This window comes from Macaca nemestrina, chromosome 2 (genome assembly GCF_043159975.1).
Source record: "Macaca nemestrina isolate mMacNem1 chromosome 2, mMacNem.hap1, whole genome shotgun sequence".
NCBI classification, from domain to species: domain Eukaryota; kingdom Metazoa; phylum Chordata; class Mammalia; order Primates; family Cercopithecidae; genus Macaca; species Macaca nemestrina.
Genome location: NC_092126.1, coordinates 63,170,014 through 63,194,950, shown reverse-complemented (window position 1 = coordinate 63,194,950; position 24,937 = coordinate 63,170,014). Strand labels below are relative to the sequence as shown.

At 36.2% G+C, this 24,937-nt stretch overlaps 2 protein-coding genes and 1 pseudogene across 4 annotated transcripts in view; 1 reads left to right on the top strand and 2 right to left on the bottom strand.

Annotated features, from left to right (window-relative positions):
- LOC105488529 (intraflagellar transport 80) overlaps positions 1–24,937 on the top strand; it is a 186,634-nt gene that overhangs the window by 12,119 nt on the left and 149,578 nt on the right. The gene's annotated exons all lie outside the window — the stretch shown is intronic.
- LOC105488595 (signal peptidase complex subunit 2-like) lies at positions 1,671–2,969 on the bottom strand (annotated as a pseudogene).
- LOC105488531 (structural maintenance of chromosomes 4) overlaps positions 2,982–24,937 on the bottom strand; it is a 36,601-nt gene continuing 14,645 nt past the window's right edge. For all 3 annotated transcript variants that reach the window (XM_011752713.3, XM_011752716.3, XM_011752712.3), the window contains 16 exons: positions 24,680–24,830; positions 22,810–22,974; positions 21,363–21,596; positions 19,485–19,670; positions 18,150–18,311; positions 15,753–15,978; positions 15,568–15,647; positions 14,333–14,485; positions 13,067–13,193; positions 9,110–9,299; positions 7,339–7,483; positions 6,877–7,050; positions 6,269–6,451; positions 5,317–5,549; positions 4,676–4,859; positions 2,982–4,242 (listed from right to left, as the gene is read on the bottom strand). In XM_011752713.3, coding sequence (XP_011751015.1) covers positions 4,090–4,242; positions 4,676–4,859; positions 5,317–5,549; positions 6,269–6,451; positions 6,877–7,050; positions 7,339–7,483; positions 9,110–9,299; positions 13,067–13,193; positions 14,333–14,485; positions 15,568–15,647; positions 15,753–15,978; positions 18,150–18,311; positions 19,485–19,670; positions 21,363–21,596; positions 22,810–22,974; positions 24,680–24,830 — 2,746 coding nt within the window. In that variant the 3' untranslated portion in view covers positions 2,982–4,089. The remainder of the gene's footprint in view (positions 4,243–4,675; positions 4,860–5,316; positions 5,550–6,268; positions 6,452–6,876; positions 7,051–7,338; positions 7,484–9,109; positions 9,300–13,066; positions 13,194–14,332; positions 14,486–15,567; positions 15,648–15,752; positions 15,979–18,149; positions 18,312–19,484; positions 19,671–21,362; positions 21,597–22,809; positions 22,975–24,679; positions 24,831–24,937) is intronic.

Genomic DNA, 24,937 nt, shown 5'->3' with positions numbered 1-24,937 from the left:
CATCTTAGCTCCTTTAAATTGTCTACCACATTCCCTTAAGCTAATGCAAAAGTACCAATAACTTAATCTTATATTTGCTTTGCTTAAGAGGGCCTATTAAATCAAAGCCTTTTAGTTCCCTTTAACAGGGACTGGAGTTATGATGCATGTGTTATGACTTTTGGCCCACTGTTCATGCAACCCTAAGTGCAGGTTGATTTGCTTTCCAGAAATCCCAAAGGGGCTGCTCTTGGATCACTGAAGAAGAGCCTTATCTAGTTCAAAAAGACGTTTTGGGTCAGATTAGACAATGCTCCTGGCCCTACAGATTACACATAAACTATCATAAATAAATACAGCTTTTCAGGGAACTAGTCCTAAAAGTCTTATCTGCTGAGAACAAGTCTTAACACTAAGATGACGGTATTGTATCAATTTATGATTAGTATCAGACTTACACCTAGCACAATTAACTACTGTGTGGGTAAAGAACATTTAAAGGGCATAGTAGAGGTAAGGAGACACATATTCAGGTAGAGATAAAAATACTAAGTTGCATTGATTACTTAAAATACTAGTCACACCATAAAAGTGCCCTGTAGTTTGAAAAACACATAAGCAGTGAAATGTATGTTAGCCATTATGTGTTAAGCTACTTAATCTCTCATATCTGTGATGTGAATATTTTTAACCCCCACTTTTTGTAGATGAGGGAACTGACAAGTGACTTGCCCAAGGTCATATAGCTGTGGGAGAACCCATGCATTCTCTTTTCAGAGTTCATGCTATCACTCAACTTTAAAGAAGTAGGCCAAGATTAATGTTAATAAGGGTTTATAATCTATAAGAATAGCTAAAAACGTAAGTATATATACCATTTTAGATTTGACATTATTTTGTATCTTGCTAGTTTTTAGGAAGACTTCATTTTGTTAAGTATGCATATAGTTGAATATGAGTAACTGGTTCTTATACTGCTGTTTTGTATTTTTACCAGCAGGAAGACTGCAAAAGTTAATGTATATAAATCTTGAAATATTTCTAAGTTTTATGTATAACAAAATATATATTTTAATAAACACCTTTTGATATTTTATTTGCACTGTCTTAATGAGACTTCCAAACTCAGGAGTGGTAGCTATGGGATTTTCACATGGGTTCTGGGTACTTCTATTCTTTGAAACTTAGTACTGCAGGCTGGGTGTGGTGGCTCATGCCTGTAGTCCAGCACTTTGGGAGGCTGAGGCAGGCAGATCACTTGAGGCCAGGAGTTTGAGACCAGCTTGGCCAACATGGCAAAACCCCACTCTACCCAGAATACAAAAATTATCTGGGCACTGTGGTGTACACCTGTAGTCCCAGCTACTCGTGGCTGAGGCACTTGAATTGCCTAAACCCATGAGGCGGGGTTGCAGTGAACCAAGATCTTGCCACAGCACTCCACCCTGGGTGATGGAGTGAAACTCTCAAAAAATCTGAGCTCTACTGCATTGGTTATGAAAACATAATAAAGTATTAAATTCTATTCTCCCACCAAATGAAAACACTTGAGATTATCATTATAGCATTTTAAACTTACTTTTCCCTTATATATTCTTTTTTTTTACTTTTCTTGAAAAAAATTTTAGAAAATGGCAGTTAATAAAAGGCACAAACAAATCGACAGGGACATACTAGTGGAAAACACAATATAAAACTAAAAGGCCATTGGCTTGTTTAACTGGTTAAAAGCACAAAATGTAACAGGCAGAAAGTCTGTTTCAAACAAATTAAAAAGCTATGTGTTTTTTAAATTCTCCCCAAATCAGATACATACACACCCACAAAAAGTGTGTGAAGGAAAGCTGTCATACACAAGAAGTTGTATCCTGAATTCTTCAAGGAAACATATTGAAATAGGAATTAACAGAGTCAGCAACAGATTAATAATTTTAAAAAATTGAGTCTTAAAATGCTACATGGCCCAAAGCTATACTATATAAAGTACTGCTAGGTACAAAAGAAAATGTCTGTACAGCTTTTAGCAAAACTGCTTCTCAGCAAAGCAAATTAAAATAATGCAATCAGCAGATCAAGGAGACTATAGACATCAGAGCTACAACTTCTCATTTCTGTGTCAGAAAATCCTATTTATCCAGAATAGACTAAAATTTCAGGACAAAACAGGGACTTAACATTTCTTACTTTACCCAGTTTAAGTTCATCTCCCCCACCCCCCAAGCCAGTAATTCAGCAAGATCCAGCAGAAAGAGGGCTACTTTTAGAATTCGCTATTTTACTTTTCTATGGCGAGACTGTCATGGAGCCTGGATATTTCAGGCTCATACGCATCCAAGACCAGTGTCCCACTGTGGTCAAAAAACAGCAATGGACTTGGTGAACTTGGCTTCCCGCTGCTGCTTTGTTCTCCCACTGATGAAGGTCGGCTTCAAGGTGTATTTGTCATCAAACCTTTTAAGACCGGAGGACAGCTGCCAAATATCATCAGGGTCCATTCCTGTAGGATCTTTCCTGTGGGCCATGAGACAGATGCTCTTCTCCTTATATGAGGTATAAATGGTCAGAATCCCCATCATCACAAAATAGGATATGACGCACAAAGCCAAAACGGGTTTGGACTCTGGAAAGGGGTGCATACAATCCCAAAGCAAAGCCAGTATGGCAAAGAAACAGGAGATTGTACAGATGGTGAGGCAACCATCAATTAGACCAAAATTCTCCACATATTTCTATTTTTCCAGAAGTACTTTTTTGCCAGAATCATCCAAAGAGTTTTTCACAGCTGATCCATCCCACTTGTCAATTTTTACAGGCTTATCATCTATCTTCCACTTACCTAACAAGCCGCTATGGCCACTGCCTGTCCCGCAGTTGGAACCACCGCCAGCCCCACCATTGCCTCTGAGACCACGGCTTCTCCTGCCCTGTGCAGCTCCGCCGCCATTTTGTCCACCTCTGTGTCTCCCCCTTATATATTCTTGATTTCCAATAAGTTACCATACTTGAATTTCAGATCTTGCTTTATTTAAAAGTCCATGCTAATAATGCGTTTACATTTTTACAGTTACATTATGATACAAACTGTTGGATTTCTTAAGTATCTAAAACAAAAGCCCACTGAAGAAACAATTAACTCTTTTAATTCCTTAGGATAAATACCCAGAAATTTAATAGCTAGGGCAGACTTCTAATTCAATACCAAAATTCCTTCCAAAAACCAAGTGGTTGCCAACTTATGTTCAGTAGCATTAAACATTCTTGAACCAATAGTATAAAAATACCCTGACAATTTTATAGGCAAACATTACTCAAGATATCTTACTAACCATTTATTACTAAAGTAACCCCCAAATACAGATGCTCCTCAACAGTGGGGCTACATCCTGGTAAACCTATCAAGTTGAAACTACCAAGTTGAAATGCATTTAGTACCCTGATAAATGTATCATAAAGTTGAAAATTTGTAAATGGAACCAGTGTAAGTCAGGGGCCATCTTCATACTCATGAAGCAACTACAGTGGGGTATTTTTCAACTTAAAAGATAGCCTAGGCTTGTTGAGACGCTGTCTTAATTTACTGGCTCTCTTGTAATTAAGTCATAAATGGTCAAACATCATTCTAGAAAAGCATATATTTAAATTCTCATCACTATAATTCAAAATGACTGGTTTACAAAAATATGTTCCTAGTATTTGGGTAATAACTGTGGTGATTGTCTAAACTGGCAAGCTAAGTGGAATGCCTTAAAGAATATATCCAAGATTAGTTGGCAGATGTTTCCAGTGTAGGTAGATCAAAGGCCCACGAAGGTATGCTGAGCACAACCTAGTTCAGGACTTTGCCTCAACTAACATACTTCTTACTTTGGCAAGTTACTTGACCCTCCAGGTATCTAATTTTTCTGGATAGTCTGCTACTTACAAGATTGTCATATTTTTGTAATCTAGAAGCAATTATAGAGAATATTTTATTAGACTTAACTGCATAAAATAGAAACCAGTTTCATGATCTAGTTTAAGGGGTATTTTATAAAACTCATAATCCTTTACAAATAGAAAAAAATCAGTAATACACTGAATCAACTTGAAGAATCTTCAGCATAAACAAGTTCAACAAAGTCCCTTAGATGCAATTTCTTTTGGATTTACAGCAACACTTTTTGTTATGTTGTATGTCTTGTAAATTCCAATAAGTCTATCCGAAATCTCAAACATATTATTTCGAAGAGAAATTATTATGAACTGTGCATTTTTTGTCTGTTCCTAAAGAGAAAGAAAAGTCAAACATTAAGTAATAACAGGTAAATCACACAAACATGTAACCTCAAATATTTTTTGGAAAATAAACATTGCATTGATAACATGTAAAGGAATGATGGCAGGAATAATTCATAAAACAGTATCTCAGCGTGAAAGGAATTTGGTTATTTTGACTTCTAATGGAAAAGATCTAGGAAGATGACCTAGGATTCTAGCTGTGATTCTGCTAATTTGCATTTTTAAATTTATATTTTATTCCTCCAAAATGGAAGTATTTGGTTCAAATAAAAAATAATTTGGTCTCCACTGATACCAGAGAAGATGGGAGTTAGACAATAAAGAAAAAGCTCAATAGTAAGAAATGAATAATTCCACGTGCAGTGTTTAGGATACCCCTAAAAGTTTCTGGAATGAAAATCCCGAAATGATTACTTACATATATATAAAATGCAACAATGGACACATTTTTAAAATCAAGGGCTGCATCAATCTCATCCATGAAGTAAAGGGGAGTGGGCTTGTAGTGGTGAAGAGCAAATACTAAAGCCAATGAACTAAGTGTTTTCTCTCCTCCTGAAAGGTTGAAGATCTTTTTCCAACTTTTCTTAGGTGGTCGAACACTGATGATTAAGAAAATCATAGTCAAATTACTTGTAAAGCTAAAGTTAAGACCTTATGATTTGTTTTCCATAATTGACTTCTACTGTCTTTCTCTCAGGAATCTGTAATTTGCTTTTCACAAATATGAACTCTTCTGTCATTTTATAAAAACGTTACTGGAAGACGAATACATAGGAACACATACCAAAATTTTAAGATTTAAAGAGCAAGCTAAGTATACTTCTTGCTATTCTTTCTCCTTATCAAATACAGTTTCTCAATCCTGATGTTAAAAATGCCTTGAAAATTTAAGAAAAGATGAACTAGACAAATATTTTGTAAATACTGGTGGGCTGTCCCTGTAAACTGCAAGCATAAATAGCACGTAAGCAAATTAATATTTACTAGTAAATTGAGTTTGGAGAATATGCAGCAAAAGGTTAACAGTGGGATTATAAACTCAGCATAATTACACACCTGAACATGATTCCTTCAGAGAAAGGATCCAAGCTGTCTACAAGCTCCAGTTCAGCATCCCCTCCCAAAGTAAGCATTTGGTAATTTTCCTTTAATTTATTTGTTATTATATAAAAACCGGCCATAAATTCATTAAGCCTTTGTTTCCGAAGATCTTCATATGCCTGTCTAAAACTGTCTCTTTCATAAGTAATTTTGTCCAATTCTGCTACCCGTTGCAAATACAATTCTTCCTGTGAAAAGATTATGATAGGAAAAATCTATTCAGATAAATTTGATATAATTAGCACTGTTTTTTTTGTTTTTTGAGACGGAGTCTCGCTCTGCCGCCCAGGCTGGAGTGCAGTGGCCGGATCTCAGCTCCCTGCAAGCTCCGCCTCCTGGGTTTACGCCATTCTCCTGCCTCAGCCTCCCGAGTAGCTGGGACTACAGGCGCCCGCCACGTCGCCCAGCTAGTTTTTTGTATTTTTTAGTAGAAATGGGGTTTCACCGTGTTAGCCAGGATGGTCTTAATCTCCTGACCTCGTGATCCGCTCGTCTCGGCCTCCCAAAGTGCTGGGATTACAGGCTTGAGCCACCGCGCCTGGCCAATTAGCACTGTTAATTATTATTTCGTTATGAGACGTAGTCTCGCCCTGACGCCCAGGCTGGACTGGAGTGCAATGACGCGATCTCGGCTCACTGCAACCTCCGCCTCCCAGGTTCAAGCGATTCTCCTGCCTCAGCCTCCCAAGTAGCTGGGATTACAGGCACGTGCCACCACGCCCGGCTACTTTTTTGTATCTTTAACAGAGATGGGGTTTCACTATGTTGGCCTCGCTGGTCTCAAATTCCTGATCTCGTGATCCACCCCGCCTGGCCGACAGCATTAATTATACAAAACTAAAGGTCAGAATTTAGGCTAAGGACTAAAAAGAATTCCAACTAGTATACATAAACAGTTCATTCATACCTTCTTTTTATACTCTGCAATGGCACCGAGGTTTGGTTTCATTTCATGACACCGGGCTTCCAAAAGTGCAATTTGATTTGTTATAGAATCTGGATTCTTGATTGCTTCAAGATCCTCTGGGCTTAGAACTGAAATCTCTTCAATAGGATTATCTTCTATAGGATGCAATGATATTTTTGAAATCTAAAAGTTCAATTTAGGGGAGAGTTAGAGAAGGCATAATATCACAATTCATTGTCTTAAAAAAATAGTATGACAAATTACACAGCTATGAAAACAGGAGTAGTGACTGATTTGTGTATCAATTATTTTTCAAAGGACTTTAAGAAAAATAGTTGTAACACTCGAAAGTGTTCATGTAATCTTTTCTTAAATGTCCAGATCAGCCTTAGGGTGAAAGGGTAGTTGTCTGATTCTAACCATTACTTAAGACTTTTCTGTCTATAACAATATGTCCCCATAAACCTGAGATGTGTCACAGAATTAAAAATCACAATGTAGCTCGCAAACAAAATTTAAGAACCCCAACCCCCCAAAACAATCCTCCCCAAACCCACTTTTTTCATAAAGAATACGTTAAAAATTAAACTAAGTGGTAACAATCTCACCTCTTTGTGCCAATATTTTATTTTAGAATTATGTTCAGCAATGTGACCATCTATTTGTTCAAGTTTCAACTTAATACTAAGTGCATCTTTTTGCAGAGCATGTTCATTTTCTTGAATAACTTTTAATTCTTGAAGCAGATTGCGATGTTCTTTCTGGATCTCTGGTAAGGATTCCTAAACACCGAAAAGAACTGCTAGATAGAATCTTCCCAAATACAGCCATCATTTTCACATTATCAAGATGAAGGAATTACTAATCTCTCCTTGCCCCTTCCATTTAAAAATAATATAAGCATTTAAATTCACAAATTACAGTATTCTCTTATTGTACAAATACAAATTGATAGTTATAAAACTTTAAATATATGAGTGCTTACTACATTCTAGGCACTGTCACATATCCAGCTCTTTAAATCGGTTCCAGTATCATCCCATCCCCTCTTAACAGAAAGCAACTCTTACCTCTGCAGCATTTGTATTCTTTACGACCTCTGCTGCTTTGTCCTCAAGACTTTTCAGCTCTGCTGTTAGGTCATCCACCTCTTTCTCAGTATCTTTTATTTCTTTCTCTGTACGCAAGACAGAGTCTTGTGCCTTTTGAAGGTTTCTAAAGCAAAATGATGCATCAAAAATGCGGTAACATGATTTGTTGTTTCTGAAAACCTACTAAAGAACTTTTAATGAGATTTAGTGTGACATTTTTTATATTCATAGATTTTTAAGTTTATGACTTTCTAAACCATCCTTAAATCGGTTTTTGTAGGTTTATACAAACACTTGTGGGATGAGTTGTATATTTTTAATTAAAAATATACCATATAAGCTGCTTGTATCATCTAACTTTAGATTGATGCAACACTGTCCATTAGATTATCAAATTCTGTCATTTTCTTGTCAGAGATTCTTAAATCTCTACACCCATAAAGTTGTACCTTCAAATACTTACCAGTTCAAGACAAGGCAACAAGTACTTCCAAAAAAGCAAGGCACCACTTCTCCCTTATTACCTCCTTATCTCTGAGCAAAACACTCTGGATTAATTTAACCAGATAATCAATATGCAATCAATTTGTTAGAATTTTTTCTAAAAACAGAAATGGCTAAATTTCAATTTTATATACATACCTAGCTTTATTTTAGACATACTTCAATAAATACTCTAAACAAATTAAGGCTGGGCGCGGTGGCTCATGCCTGCAATCCCAGCACTTTGGGAGGCCGAGGCAGGTGGACCATGAGGTCAGGAGTTCAGGACCAGCCTGAGCAACATGGTGAAACCCTGTCTCTACTAAAAAAACAAACATTAGCTGGGCCTGGTAGCGTGTACCTGTAATCCCAGCTACTTGGGAGGCTGAGGCAGGAGAATCGCTTGAACCTGGGAGGCGGAGGCTGCAGTGAGCCAAGATCGTGCCACTGCACTCCAGCCTGGATGGCAGAGCAAGACTGTCTCATAAATGAATAAATAAATAAATGATCTAGAAGTAGATAAACCTTTTTTTTTTAAGGACAATGAAATCTTTTAGGTATTTACAAATTCAAGGTGGCTGGGTGCAGTGGCTCATGCCCGTAATCTCAGCACTTTGGGTGGCCAAGGCAAGAGGATTGCTTCAGCCCAGGAGTTCAAGACCTGCCTGGGAAACATGGCAAAACTCTGTCTCTACAAAAAAATACAAAAATTAGCTGGGTGTTGTGGTGCATTCCTGTAGTCCCAGCTACTCGGGAGGTTGAGGTGGGAGGACTGCCTGAGCCTGGGAGATTGAGGCTGCAGTGAGCCCTAACTGTGCCACTGCACTCCAATCTGGGCTACAGAGCGAGACTCTGTATCAAAAAATAAAAATATAAAATAAAATGTAAGTTACCAAGAGAATTTTGCTAAGTGATCCCATTTTTACCTCTTTTACTTATTCTTTTAATGCCTATATCTATTTAAATTAAGGACCAACTACTCCCTCCGAGACCAGAGAAACAAAACTGATTTCCATGCCCTCACAACTGGGGGGTTCGTCTACCTGTACTTTCCTATGGCATACCTGTTTACCAGCCTTTTTAATTGGCCATAGGATAAATGTTCATTATAGGTTTTCCATCATGAAAGTCCTATTAGGTAATGTGTCAGACAGGTTCAATAAGTTAACAGTAAGAAAAACATTTTATGGAACATTACATAGTAACCCCCTTTCCAATGTGAAGGTGGGGAAAGGGAAAACAGGTTAGGGTAACATGCATACTCTACCTGTCAGCAGTCTTGATTGCTACTTGGGCTTTAGTAATAGCAGAAGCACATTCATCTAATTGCTTATTTATTTTATCAAGTTTGTCTTGTTGGGCCTTGAGTTTATGATTATTGATTTCTACGATGATATTGTGTAAGCGTTTAACCTCAGATTCTACTTTACCAGCTTTCTCAGCCACAGCATCATATTCTGAAATTAAAAAATAAAGAACCTAATTTGTGTTTCTATGTTAATGAACATCATTCGTTAGAGGTACATTTCTTCAGTTGCTATGACTTAACGTGAGGCATTAAAACAAATTTTAGGCATATGGGAAAAAGCACCTTAAAAAAACGATTTCCTGTATCAGAAGAAATGGTGTTATAAAAATATACAAGGTTAAACACTCTAACTCAGCTGTACACACACCATTTCTTAATGGCTTCATGTTCTCGGCTTCTTTTAAGGTATCTTTACAACTTTTTCTTAGGGCATTTCCTTGACTACTGAATTCATAATGATTTTTAGCCTTAGATACACTATGTGCCTAACTCAGTATTATCTTGCCCACAGTGAAGTAACTGTGGTTATTTTCTTCTGCTAACATAACTTCACAGTTCTCCACATTAAAACAAAGTGGAGGATATAAGATGAATTAGCAATTCTTCCTGTGACAACGAAGAGTAAAAGTTAACATTTCCCAGATTCCCCTGTAGCTAGGGTTTAGACGGAATTTAGGTCAATTCAATCAAAAGTACTTGCATAATTTGGAAGGCATAAACAAATTGGACATGTTTCTTCTGGCAAGCAGTCTGGATTTTCTGTAATGAAATTAGAGGTTCTGGTGTCCAGTCAATAGCTTTGTGAATATTAACAGGCAGTGGCACTGACTTTGATGGTATGGATTACAGTAGGTACAATGTATTGCTACTGTTGGCAGTTGTAGTGGCATCTTCCAAATTTGAGAGATTGCTTTCCAAATGTGGAGGAGGCAGTAGCTTCTTTGATGGTTCTGCAGAGCAGCTCTGGAAATTATTCTTGAAATGTTAAATCTAGAAACTCTCTTTAGACATCCCAGTGACTCTGTAAACAATGTATTACTCTGCCCCTCCCCCACCACACCCACTCACCACACATATCCTATTTATGCTAGCCATACTGAATTCTGTTCTCCACACTTGAATCTGAATCACTATCCAATACAGGAAGAATGAAAAGGTAGCAAAAACATGCGAAATTCAGGCTATCAAGAATACTGAGATAACTGGTGGAGATTCCCATAAAGCTCCTATGGGTATATGGGTATTAGGCACAGGAGGAGGGAAGTAGGATTTGCTGAGAGACAAGGATTGGACAGATATAACTACTGCTTCCTTCGTCTTTGCTCTCCTGTTAGGCAGATGTTGGAATTTCAAGAGCTCCCAAATCTCTTAACTTCCTGCTTCTTTATCTTTTTGTACTACGTTATCAGATAATTCTTTAGCCTGATCTTTTAGCCCATCTATTAATTCCAGTATCTCTATTTCTCAAATATCTAAAATTACCATTTGGCTCTAAAAAAACCAAAAACCCCCACTACTTTTTTGGGGCGGCTTATGGATGGCTCCTTACTTTCCTAAGAATATTAAACATATACATTTAAAAGTCCTACATATTGCTAACACTAGTAATTACTTCTTTCAGGTCTAAGTTACATTTGTTGACAGGATTAACTTGTTCATAGTAATAATGTTCTTTGTGGCTGAAATTCTAATAGGCTGCCTGTGTGCTTGGCTCACTTGTAGGGTAGAGCACCAGTTGCTGTCGGAGCCATCAGCACCACTCATGATGATTGGGGGATACCTCAGGCATGCAGTTGGGAAGGCTTCTATCCCTGAATCTCCTTTCAAAAAGAAATTCTACAGAGCACTTTCTTGTTTTCAAGTACCTGCAGTGCATTTTTTAATACCTATAGCAGTATGTCTACTAGAATCAGAAAATCTGTGCCACATATAGCCTACAATTCTGACATCACTATTCTATATTTAACTATTTTTTATTTTTGAGACGAAGTCTCGCTCTATGGCTCAGGCTGGAGTGCAGTGGTGCGATCGCAGCTCACTGCAACCTCCACCTCCCAGGTTCAAGCCATTCTCCTGGTTCAGCTTGCCATGTACCTGGGATTATAAGCGTGTGCCACCACACCTGGCTTTTTTTTGTGTGTGTATTTTTAGAAGAGACGGGGTTTCACCATGTTGGCCAGGCTGGTCTCAAACTCCTGACCTCAAGTGATCTGCCTGCCTCGGCCTCCCCAAGTGTTGGGATTACAGGTGTGAGCCACCGTGCGCAGTCCAATTTATCTTAAATATAAAATGTTTGCACAGATTTAGATATAATGATTTACTGTAGCCTTTATTTAAAAATATGAATATGTTCAAGAGTTGAAAAGAAAATATTTAATCTTAAAGATATGCTTGCACGAATGGGTCCTCCACATGAGATATTAACAGAGTCTCCTGATAATATACGGCATTTTTATGGCATTTCTATGAGAGGAGATATATAGAGCTCCTAATAAAGTCAAGGATTCCTTTACAAGTTAAGTATGAAACACATATAGACTCTTGCAGTCTCTCCATGAAAATGTTGCCATTAACAGCACAGATATACATTTTGGCTTCTCAACTGACCGTTAGGTACCATCAGAGCCATTGTTGTGGGTGCTTGTAGGGAAAGTACAGTGTGGTTGAAGGCCCCAGGGGATCTGGGTTCCTCCGTCCTTTATTCCAGCCACAATGGCTTGTGTTCCCAGCATACTCCTGCTTCAGCCTTTGTATTTGCTCCTTTATGCTCTTCTTGGAATGCTTTTCTCTCAAACATACACAGGTTAGCACTCACACTTTCTTTGGGCCTCCACTTAAATATGTGCCATCTTACATGTGTGCTCCCTGGAAAGAGACTTTATTTTTGTTTACTGCTGTATCAATAGGACCTAAAACAAAGCCTGGTCAGTAGCAGGTACTATTTAAGTGAGGGCCTGAATATTAGATATGCAGATAGACACAGACACAGACACGCACACAAATTAATGTGCGTATAAATGAACATTTGATACGCATTGTGGAAATGTGTCAACATTTAAAAATCTTTTTCTTTGGGAAGAAAATCCCCTCATTTTTGGAGCAGTTGGATAACTGCTCCAACTCCACTCTCATTAGTTTTTTGGGATGGTTAATCGGTATTTGTCTTCCTTGGCTCACGAAGCAAACTAACAGGGATCCATCTTAAGAATAAAAATGAAGCTTGCTGTGTTTGCTGGAGTCACTAGCTAAGATTGTGTAAACCTGGAACGGGACTGTGGCATAATTCACCATCCCTTCTCTCAGTAAGATGCACATCTATGTTTGATTGAAGTCAACATGGAAAGAGAAGCACAGCTGCTCAAGTGCGTGATCAGGGGATTTCAATTAAGGCTACAGAGCCAATTCTGCCTATGAATTCCTTTTCCTGCCTAAAGATTCTATTTTGGTAGAACATTTACACGTCTATATGTGCACAAGAAGTTATGAAAGAAAAAAAATACAACTACACATTGTTTTTGAGTGCATACCATTTATTCCCTGTGTTATTTGAGTGATTTAGTTTTTCTAAATCTATAACCACTATCTTGAAGGGGTTTTGGAATGATTAGGGCCAAAGTATACAAAGTATGACATTAAAAACATGGGCTCAAAAATCAGACTATATCACCTATTCCTATACCACCACGTACTGTGTGACCTTAGGCAAATTACATATGTATACACACACACACGCACCACTGTGCCTCAGTTTCCTTATTTGTCAAATGAGACTTAACAGCACTTACTTTATAACACCATAAAAGAGTGCAATGACTTGCATATACTTAGCTTCTATTATTATTCCACTGCTTCTTAAATATTGCAAGCTTTAAAAACCTGTTTTTGTTTTCAAAAAAGGTCTATCTTTAAACATACCTGTTTTGAAAGCACTAACGTTTTCTTCTAGCAATTTCTGCTTTTCTTTGTCAGGGGCTGTAGCAAGTACATTGGCTTCAAGTTCCTTAACTTGGACATTCAAATATTCTTCTTGCTCTATTAAACGCTACAAAAAAGTTTTAACATTTAAGGTCAATATTTTAACATTTGCTGTAAACATTGTTAATTTTTAAAAAGAGCACTTAAAATCTTCAAGAAAAAGACACACACTAATAGGAAAAGGGAAGACATGCGCCATTGATATAAAAAATGAAAATGGCCAACAAAAACAAAATGTGTAAGCTCGTTATAAAGTTAAAATGCTACATTTCTGTTTACAATATAGCAAACTTATTTAGACCACCCTAGTGTTCAAAGACTTGGAAAAATAATTATTTGAATATGCTGTTAGTAGTGCATAAATTATAACTTTTGAAAACAATCTGGCATTATGCAACAAATGCCTTAAACATTGTACACATATGGTCTAATACTTGTAATTTTTGAAATCTAAGGAAATAACTGATGAATCAAGGTATACCTACAAGGATTTTTTTTTAACATAGCCATGTACATAATACAAAAAAAAATGGTCAATTATGGTATAAACAAAATGCTCTAAAGCAATTAAAAACAAAGTACATTTATATTGGCTTGAGAAGAAAACCATATTTTATTAAGAAAAGTATGACATTAAAAAAACCATATGCACACTTTATATATACATATCTACCACATATATAAATATGTTACATGCAAACTAGGTATTAGAAAAGTTGAAAGAACATGCGTCAAAATTGAAGGTGATCATTTGGGTATTTTCTGGAAACTTAAAAAAAAAAGTGAGAGTGCATTGCTTTTTCATAATTAAAAAAAATTCCACTTTGAAAAGAATAAAAATAAAGGGCCACATCGCTGTTAAGGAAAGTAATAATAAAAAAAAAAAGTGGGAGTGCATTGCTTTTTCATAATTAAAAAAAATTCCACTTTGAAAAGAATAAAAATAAAGGGCCACATCGTTAAGGAAAGTAATGTTTCTATGGAGTACAAATGGAAAACAGGAATAGCTGTGGTTGGGGCAACACTGTGACAGGGCATTATCTATTAGTACTCAATGAAACAAAATCATCAAGAGTTACATCTGCCTATAGATCCTCTCTTCTCCCTCCCTTATATATTTTATAAATTGTAAGCAAATAGCAAAATGGTTCTGATAAATTCCTGCTGAATCCCAAATAGTTTCAGTACACACACACATGCACATACCTGGATGCTTGCAGTAAATTTTTCTAGCGTGTTCCTCATTTCTCGTTCACTATGCCGTAACTTAACTACTCTTTCTTCAAGTTGTACTTTCTGTTCTTGGATTTGCATTGCTTTTTTAGAGTCGTTTTGCAACTGTGATTCCATTTTGTTTACCTACAAAGAAAGTTTTAAAAGCTATTAAAAAAAGTTTTCTCTAAGAGCCATTTCAGATTGACAGAAAAGTCAACTTACGAAGAAAACTAAAACTTCTGTCGCCCAGGCTGGAGTGCAATGGTGCAGTCTTCGCCTCCTGGGTTCAAGTGATTCTCATGCCTCAGCCTCCCGAGTAGCTGGGATTACTGGTGTGTGCCACCACACCCAGTTAATTTTTGTATTTTTAGTAGTGACGGGGTTTCAATATGTTGGCCAGGCCAGTCTTGAACTCCTGACCTTGTGATCCGACCGCCTTGGCCTCCCAAAGTGCTGGGATTACAGGTGTGAGCCACCATGCCCGGTCTAAAACTTCTGATTTTAGACTAGAACAAAATCAAACCACCCGTTCCAATCCCAAGCTTAAAGTTCAGGAGATGGTCAAATAATTTCTTGATCAAATAATAAGATGGAAAGGTAACTAAGTGTTGTAAAGTCACCTATTACTTCAATGAAGGTACAGCATTCAAATACTTAAGTGGAAGGATATAAACTCGTATTTTCAAAATATGGGAGGAAAAAATCAAAGCACAACACTTTGGGAAAAGGTATTCAGGCTATCTAAGAACATGTTTTTGAGAAGGATAAAAGTATAAAATATGGGAAAAGGTATTCAGGCTATCTAGGAACATGTTTTTGAGGAGGAAAAAAGTATAAAATACTTTGAAGTAAAGTTGAGATTTGCATCAAGAAGTCTTTGCTTATAATTATTTTGAAATAAAAAATTATGTAATATAGCAATAATGCAAAAAAACCCCAATAAGTTAAATGTAAAACAGAAATTATGTAAGTTATGGAATATCTGTATGATCCAAATGTACTAATTAAAAGATTTTGAGCATATAGTTTCTAACTAATATTTTGTTTTCTAAAACTTTTAAAGGGTTTTACATAAAAAACCCCTAGTCATTTACAGAAAATTCAGTCTATTAAAGTTTGAGTACACCATACTTAAAATGGCCAAATTTTGTAGTTTGTATGTACTTCAGTAAAGCTATTAAAAAAAAAAAAAAAAAAAGTCTGGCTACAATTTCAGATATGCTGACCTCTTCTTCAGAGATTTCAGTGACAAGTGAGGAACCCATTCTTCCTTTCATTACTTTGCTTCCACCACCAGTCATTGTACCTGGAAAACAGGGGCGAGAAGTCAGTTTTAGATGTCTCCCCAACAAGATTAAAGTCAATGCTGGTAGAAAAAAAAACAAAAACAAAGAAACAAAAACACTATTACCTGACTGTTCTATGATTTGTCCCTGTAAAGTTACCACTCTCCACCTTCTATCTTTTTGATACGCTACTCTTGTGGCTTGATCCAAGTTGTCAGCTACTAAGGTATCTCGTAAAGCAAAATAAAAAGCCTGGCGAATTTTCTCATCTTTTACTTTTACTAAATCAAATAAACGAGGAGTATTTTCAGGAGTTTGAATTTTGGTCATCTTTTTTGCCCATACAGCCATCTACAAGTGAAAAACAAACAAACAAACACAGTAACAAAAAAGAAAACTCAGAAAAAAAACCCATAGGAATAAATTTAACAGAAGAAACAAGAAATGTACACAAAAGGTTATAAAATTAGACCTAAATAAATGGAAGACATCCCATGTTTGTGGATCTAAAGATTTAATATTGTTAAGATGGCAATACTATCTAAACTGATCTACAAATTCAATACAACCTGTATCAAAATCCCAGTTACTTCCTCGCCTTTTTTTTGTGGCAGTAATTGACCATCTGGATCTTAAAATTCATATATACAAATTCTGGGGACCCAAGAACAGTCAATATGATAAAGAACAAAATTACAGGACTCAGACTTCCTGATTTTAAAACTTATTACAATGCTGTAATAATCAAGACCAGCACAAGTAATAAAATTGAAAGCCCAGAGATAAACCTTTACATTAATGGCTGGGTGGTTTCAACAAGGATGCCAAGAAAATTCAATGGGGTAAAGAATCTTTTCAACAAATGGTGCTGGAATAACTGGATAGCTGCATGGAAAGAGCAGTTTGATCCCTACTCTATATCATGTGAAAAATTAAAATAGATTAAAACCTAAATATAAAGCTAAAACTACAGAACTCCTAGAAGAAAACAAAGGAGGTAAATCACCGTGACCTTGGATTAGGCAGTGTTTCTTGGGTATAATACCCAAAACACAAGCAACCAAAGGAAAAAAAGATAAATTGTGCCTCAAACGATACCATCAAGAAAGTGAAAATACAATCCAAGGAATGGGGTAAAATATCTGTAAATCATCTCACAAGAGATTTGTATTCAGAATAAAGAAATCCTACACTTCAACAGAGAAACCAATTAAAAAATGGGCAAAGGATTTGAACAAACATTTCTCCAAGGAAGATAAAAAATGGCCAAGGACATAAAAGGACTTTTACTATAAGTCATCAGGAAAATCCTAATCAAAACCATGAGATCCCACTTCATATTCACTGAGATGACTATAATCAAAAAGATGTACCATAACAAGTGTTAACGAGGATGTAAAGAAACTGGAACCCTTACACATGCTTGTGGGAAATGGTACAGCCACTGTGGAAACAGTCTTGACAGTTCTTCAAAAAGTTAAACATAGAATTACCGTATGACCCAACGGTTCTACCCTAGGTATATACCCAAAAGAACTGAAAATACATGTTCATTCAAAAACTTGTACACAAACGTTCATAGCAGAAGTATTGCCAAAGCAGTCAGAAAGTGAAAACAAAAGTATCCATCAACTGACAAATGGTTATACAAAATGATGTAACAGATACCATTTGGCAATAAAAGGGAACGAAGTACTGATACATACTTCAACACAGATGAACCTGAAAACCTGCTAAGTAAATGTAGCTGTATAAGAAGGCCATATATCATATGATTCCATTTATATGTAGATAAATCTATAGAGACAAAAAAGTAATTAGTGTTTGGAGGAGGTGAAGGGGTATAGGGAGTGACTGTTACTGTCTATGGGGTTTCTTTCTGGAGTGATAAAAAAATATCCTGGAATCAGACAGTGGTCATGATGAACAACACTGTGAATATACTAATACCCACCAAACTGCATACTTTAAAATGATTTCTTTTTTTTTTTTTTGAGTCTCACTGTCACCCAGACTGGAGTGCAGTGGCACAATCTAGGTTCACTGCAACCTCTACCTCCCAGGTTTAGGCAATTCTCCTGCCTCAGCCTCCTGAGTAGCTGAGATTACAGGCGCTCACCACCATGCCTAGCTAATTTTTGTATTTTTAGTAGAGATGGGGTTTTGCCATGTTGGCCAGGCTGGTCTCAAACTCCTGACCTCGTGATCCGCCTGCCTTGGACTCCCAAAGTGCTGAGATTAAAGGCATAAGCCACCACACCCAGCCTAAAATGATAAATTTTATTGTAGATAAATTATCTCAATAAAGGTTTCCTTTTAACTCTGGAATGTACATTTCTTTAATGGAGGCACTGCAATATGTCAAACAAGTTTTTATAATCATATAACCTCAGAACATAAAATAATCCTCAAAACCCATCAGGTATTCACTGAGTAACCATAAAGAAAAAGCTAGAATCCAAAATGAAAAAACACTTAGCACTTAAAAAGTCTATTATAGGTAGGTTATTATGAATACCCACCTTATCTAAACCTATAAAGGTTGCAACTCCAATATTTTGTCTTTTAAGGAAGTTTACACATTCTTGGGCTGTATCAATAGAATCAACAACAATGTAGTCTAATGCATGACAACAGGATGATATAGCCACATCGTATTTTTCATCAATGGCTCCTAAGTCCCCCTAATAATTAAGAGTGGGGGGAAAAAAGAGTTAGGCAAAAAGGACAGGACCATTTCATTCAACAAGTTTTAAAAAGTTCTTTTAATTGAAAAACTTTATGTAGACATGGTTTTAAAGGGTACAAAAGAGTACACAACAAAATACAAAATACATAGTTTATGAATATGCAGCTTGAATTTCTAATGAGCACGAAAGAACTGTTTTCATTTTATGAAAATGTGAAGCTATAAAACCTAAATGAACTATAAGCAAAACAACTCAGAAACTCTGAATTACTGAAAAGCATCTAAAATTATGTAAATCGTGATGAAACACATTTATCTGTTTATCTATTACACAGCTATCTAGCAGTATTCACTGGTTTGGGCTTTCCTTGAGAGCAAATGAATAGGATCAAATTGTTTATCCTCAAGAAAATCAGGTGGAAGTCCCCTGATACAAGATGTAGAAGCAATCACGTTGGGTAATTTTTCATTTGCCCTTTTAAATCACTTTGTTCCCTTCTTCGAAAGGCTGACTTGAGGACTGTATCAACTGGCTCCTTTGACTCTCCAGCTTCAGCCAATATGAGGTTTCAGTTAAGACTAGAGGGCAGGAAATAGGTGGGGTTAAGGTATCCATTTTCCCCATTTCCTCTGAACCACAACTCCCTTCCCTCCAGGTTCAGAAGCAGTAATGGCTATTGCTAGCCTTAGATTTTTAGATTATCCCTTGTTATATCCTTAAATGCTAGCCAAAACCTAAGTAAAATGGTGTGAAACCCCAAATATATCAACTTTTTAAAAATTTTTCATTTTTTAAAAAACGGACTTTGAACTCCTAGGCTCAAGTGATCCTTCTGCCTCTGCCTCTCCAACAGCTGGGACTACAGGCACACGCCATTATGCCTGGGTAAATTCTTTCTTTTAAAAAAAAGGATAAAATGGTTTTAAGTTTGTGTGCCATTACTAATATTTTTCTTGACAGGTATGAAATAACTGTATTTATCTAAAGCTAAATAAACAAGAAACTATAAGGGCAAAATGTTTAAAAATAAGTGTGCTTTAAAACAAAGAAAATGAATGTTATTTTATATACAGTGACACTTGAAATACAGTTGTTTAAGGCAAAAAAAGTTACACTTTCTTAAAAAATAAAAGTAAAGCCATGCCCCCCCCACAAAATCTACCTTACCAATCTTCCATATATTCCTGGAATCCTGCCAGATTTTTTTTCTTGAATTACTGCATCAAGGACTTTCCCCCTACTTCGATTCATTGCTAATGAGCTCTTTGCTTCTTCAACTTTTTGGAAGAGATCATGAACCAAACTTTTAAAGTTTATTTCTTCTTGTGTAAGTTTTTGAAGTTCTTTTTCTTTCTAAAAGTGCAAATAAAATGAAATCCAGAAGCATTAACTCCTAAATATGATCAGTTATTGCACTGAATTAGTTGTAATTCTTTAATAACAAAGAAAAAAAAAGACCAACAATAAAAATGTGAACCAAAACTGAGCAGCTGTATGGCGATTGCTGGTTTGGTTGTGGCAAATATGGATGGGTTTAAAAGGGGCATAAATTACTTGGGTCAATAAAAGAAAACATTAAGTGTAGTATTTTTCCAGGAGCAATTAGTTCATCCTGATAGAGAAAGTGTACCTGGGGCTGTGAAAATCCCAGTTTGACTCTACATAGTTATACGTAAGTGTGCCCTAATTCTTAAGCTCTGCCCTAATTAAAAGCAGACCCAGAAACAGGATCCAAGGTATGAATAACTGGGCAGGACTATGGTTATGCTGTGCTTTATTTTAGCTGAATGGGGCTGGGGGGTGCTGGAGAAAAAGCACACCTCTGAAATGAAGGGGAGAAAGAGGACTGGATAATTCTATTGCTATACAAAAATGCCAGGCTCCCAACAAGAGAGGAACCACACACATGCACACATAAATACAGCCTCTCAGTTTCTCAATCTCCAACTTAGCAGCAGCCATTTTTTGTAACTGGTATTCTCCTCCATCCACTAGATTTAAATTATGTCTATTACTTACTGCACTGGCATAAAGTTTAAACCAGGTTACTGACATAATTCATCCCAAAATAAACGGATTCACCAGGAAGATAGAAGTAGTCACTGGATCTAACTTAATTTACATTTAAATTCTCCCTGGTCATGAAATTCCCTGATGACCAAATAGTATGCATTTACTAAAATGAAAAAGACTCATATTTATTTTCAGTATAATTACACTTCAGTTTTTTTTTTTTGAGACGGAGTCTCGCTCTGTCGCCCAGGCTGGAGTGCAGTGGCCGGATCTCAGCTCACTGCAAGCTCCGCCTCCCGGGTTCCTGCCATTCTCCTGCCTCAGCCTCCCGAGTAGCTGGGACTACAGGCGCCTGCCACCTCGCCCAGCTAGTTTTTTTTTATTTTTTAGTAGAGACGGGGTTTCACCGTGTTAGCCAGGATGGTCTTGATCTCCTGACCTCGTGATCCGCCTGTCTCGGCCTTTTTTTTTTTTTTTTTTTTTTGACACCTTGCCTACTGAGGTTTTGGAGATCTATGGAGATTTAAAGTTTATGAAATTCCTTAGACATCTAATTCACTCAAGGATAGGGGACAGGCACCGATGAGCTAAGCTACACATCTTGGTTAGTTTATAACATTTTGGAATGCCAGCAAAGAAACTACATCCATAAATTCAAAACCCAAAACACACTAAGATAGTTGTTCTATATTCATTATATAAATACATATACACGTAATGTTTTTTATTTATCCTTAAATAAATTGTCTATACTTAAGATTTAAAGAAACACAAACTTTCTTTTGTTTAAATTATTTCCACAGTAGGGTGGCGGTGGTGATTTACTGTATGATGCTTCTGGGGATAATACAGTTTCTTGATAGCGCACATATGGAATACTGAAATGCTGACCTCATTCTTTTGAGATTATATAAAATGAAGAAAATTTATCTATCACTAATCACCTTAGATGCTGAGATTAAAAACAACAAAAATGTATAAAGCTAAAGGTGATGAATGATGTTCTGACGCAATAGAGAAGCAAAGATTTACCTCCTTTAATTCTTGTTCAGTTTGAGGGAGTTTTCCTTCTATATCTCTGATTGCAGCTTTCCTTTCTTTGAGAGTCTCAGAAGCTGCAATTAGAGCTTCCTTGGCCTTAGTTAATTGCGACACTGCAGTATTATGACAACTGAGATAGATATCAAGTTCTGACTGGGCTACATCCATCTTTGAACGTGCTTCATTTACCGATTTGCTGAAACCCATAAGTTCTTTCTCTCGACTCTGTTAAAATATGAGTTCATTAAATCTGGACAGATATTTACTTTCAAACCTACACTGAAATGAAACCACACATTTTACATTCAATTTAAGAAAGGAAATTCTACAAGCACAGTATATAGAAATAAAAAATTCTCACAAGTGGACTAGATTCAGTTTTTGCCTAGTTGTCAATATTCACTGTAGACAGTTTTTTCCCAACTGATTTCACAAGAGCTTTGTGAGGCAGATCATTATGCTGAGGAATAGACATTTGAGGCCTAGCTTTGTCATTAACATGGGGTTCAGGGCACATGAGTACTCAATATATATTAAATGAGCAAACAGTGAAAATCCACTAACCATAAAGTATCCCATCATGAAAGCTACTGCATTATCCATTGACACTTTATCACACAGGTATTCTAACCTGCAAAGTTTTACAGTTTGACATTAGAACATGTCCATATTCCAAAGGAGACTCTATTAAGTCCATGACTTTTTAATACAGTCTATTCAATTACCATTTTCCATTAACATATGTATTTAACATGCTTAGCATTGTCAAAAATGCTGTGGTACATATAAACAAAGATAATTTTATACTTACTCTTGGGGTAGATAGTACATATCAATGTGACAACTTCACGCTCTCGTTTTATTAATAAAGTGCTAAAATTACAGATAACGTTTATTTTCTTTCTTGGTACTTTATATATATTTATTCTTTATTTTCACAAAGTAGATATAATTCTTTCTCATTTTAAGGAAGACGACTTGGAGACATAACAACCAGCACAAGAACACAGACAGTAAGTGACTGACCTAGGATTTGAAACAAGAGCCACAGCTTTTAACTATTACACAAGAGCTATAGAAGCAAAAAGAAAGGAGACATTAATCTGTGCTTAGTGTGGCTCCAGGTTTTACAGGTGGCAACAAAATATGATGATTCAACATGCCTAGGAGTGGCATATATAATAATCAAGGTACTGTATTTGACATCACACCTTCTGCTACTACTACAAATTCTCATTCAGTTAACTTTTTAAAAAACAGGACAGCAGGAATTAAAAGAATAGTCATCTAAGTCTAGGTTGACTAGTTTTAGGAATGTTGGACATTAAAAGTCCAAACTTACCAGTTCATGTTTCATATTTTTGAAAAAATCATCTTTAAGTTAAAAAAAAAAAAAAAAAAAGGCCACCAAAATAAACACTGATAAAAAACATCTTACTTCTTTTTCTTTCTGAAGCCCTTGTGTTTCCTGTTTAAGGCTATCCATAACTTCCTTTAATTTTTTTTCTTCTTTCTCTTTTTCTTTCTCGAGGGCATTGTTTCTGGTTGTTGTTTCATTAATGACATTGTTACTCTTGGCAGGTATACTTTTGAATTCTTCAACCTGAGGTTATAAAACAAGTTATAGGAGTATACATCTTTATGCTACCCAATACTATCAATATTTGACTTATTTAAAGGCATTTCTCAGTTCTTGTTTTCTTTATAATCAGAGTTAAATTAGCTAACTTTAACAAGTATTTTCCCGACTATTCACGTAATTTCTAGATTATTTCTATCTAACAGTAAAACTACTACAAACACCTGACTTCTTACGAAGGAAAATTCTCTCTGGCAGGGCCTTAGGTCTGTCATCCTTCTGTCCTGATTTCAGGTTGTAACTATTCTTCTTTAGCTATAAATACGCTCTGACTACAAGGAATTTTCTAAACTATCCTTCCTGGTATATCATAAGTTACCACAAATTATCTTTACCATCTTCCCCAATCCTAAAATCTTTCACTTTACTCTTCCAGAGTCATCATGTAGGGCTAATATTTTATTCCATTAACATATTCTGATAATAATCACTTATTCACGCAGTCTATGCCTAAAGGCTAATGACTCTGTAACAGTTACACTTAAATAAGATTGTCAAGTCTTTGGGGTTACCCCCAAAGCCTTGTTATTTTGTTTACTCTGATTATGTAGTACCAGTGAAGTTCAACATTTCCCAAAATGCCATTTCCTTAAACACTGACTCAACATATTCATCAGCTGTGCTAAGCAGAAAGTATTTTGTGAACAAATACATTTAGAAAATGCTTATAGCATAGAGCCTAATCTATAATTACTGTGTAAACATACGCAACAAAGCTTTTTTTCGCGGGGCTGGGGTTAAGGTATCATATCTATTTATATATGATAGAGCTACGAACATGAACACAGCTTACGAGACTCCAAATTAAAGCTTTCCTATCTCTAAGACATAGAGTCTCACTTTGTCACCCAGGCTGGATGCAGTGGCTTGATCACTGTTCACTGGAACCTTGAACTCAAGGCATCCTGCCGCCTCTGTCTCCTGACTAGCTAGGACTTATTAGGCATGTTCCACCAAGCCTGGCTAATTTTTAAATTTCTGTAGAGATAGGATCTTACTATCTTGCCCAGGCTGGTCTTAAACTCCTAGCGTCAAGCAATTCTCCAACTTTGGCCTCCCAAAGCACCGGAACATAGGTGTAAGCCATCATGCCTGGCCAACATTGGTAATTCTTGCGAAATCCTGTTCTGATCCTGTTAGCTTAGTTTTTTGTAGAAGACAGGCAATATTTTAAAGCCTGTAATACTTAACCTAAATATCTTTAAAAACTACTACTTTAGGAAAAAGAAAATTAAAATTAACACCAAAATGGAACTGCGGTAAATGTTTTCCCAATAACATATATTATTGTAATATAAACTTTAAAACAAAGTCAAGCTAGGAGCAATGGCTCACATCTGTAGTCCAAGTTACTTTGGGAGGCTGAGGTAGGAGGATTGCTTAAGTCCAGGAGTTCAAGACTATAATCATATCACTGAACGCTAGCCTGGGCAACAGACTGAGACCCCATCTCTACAAAACTCCAAAACCAAACAAAAAACCTCCTGCAAAATAAAGTCAGTGGAAGCAAGGTTTCCCTAGAGGGGGTAAAATCATGTTCAGAGACAAATCTTAAAACAACATTTAGAATACTAATTCATTCTCTTAGGTAATAAGAGGCAAACACTTCCATGAAAACTAGATATGATATTCAGACATGATATCTTAAGAATTTTTTTCTAACACCTACCTTTTCTTTATCTTTTTGAAGTTGTTTCTCCAGTTTTTTGACTTTACTAGTTGCATGTTTTAATTTTTCTCTAACTTGAACATCTTCCAAATCTAGTTGTGTAAATTTTTCTTTATACTCCTCAATAAATTTTGTAATTTTATTCAGTTTCCTAGCAAAGCAAGTAGTCATTATTTTGAATGTTCAGGTATTTTAAAACCATGTTATATTTCCTACCTGGAACACTTCCTCTATAAATATGTTCAGGCTTTTAATAAG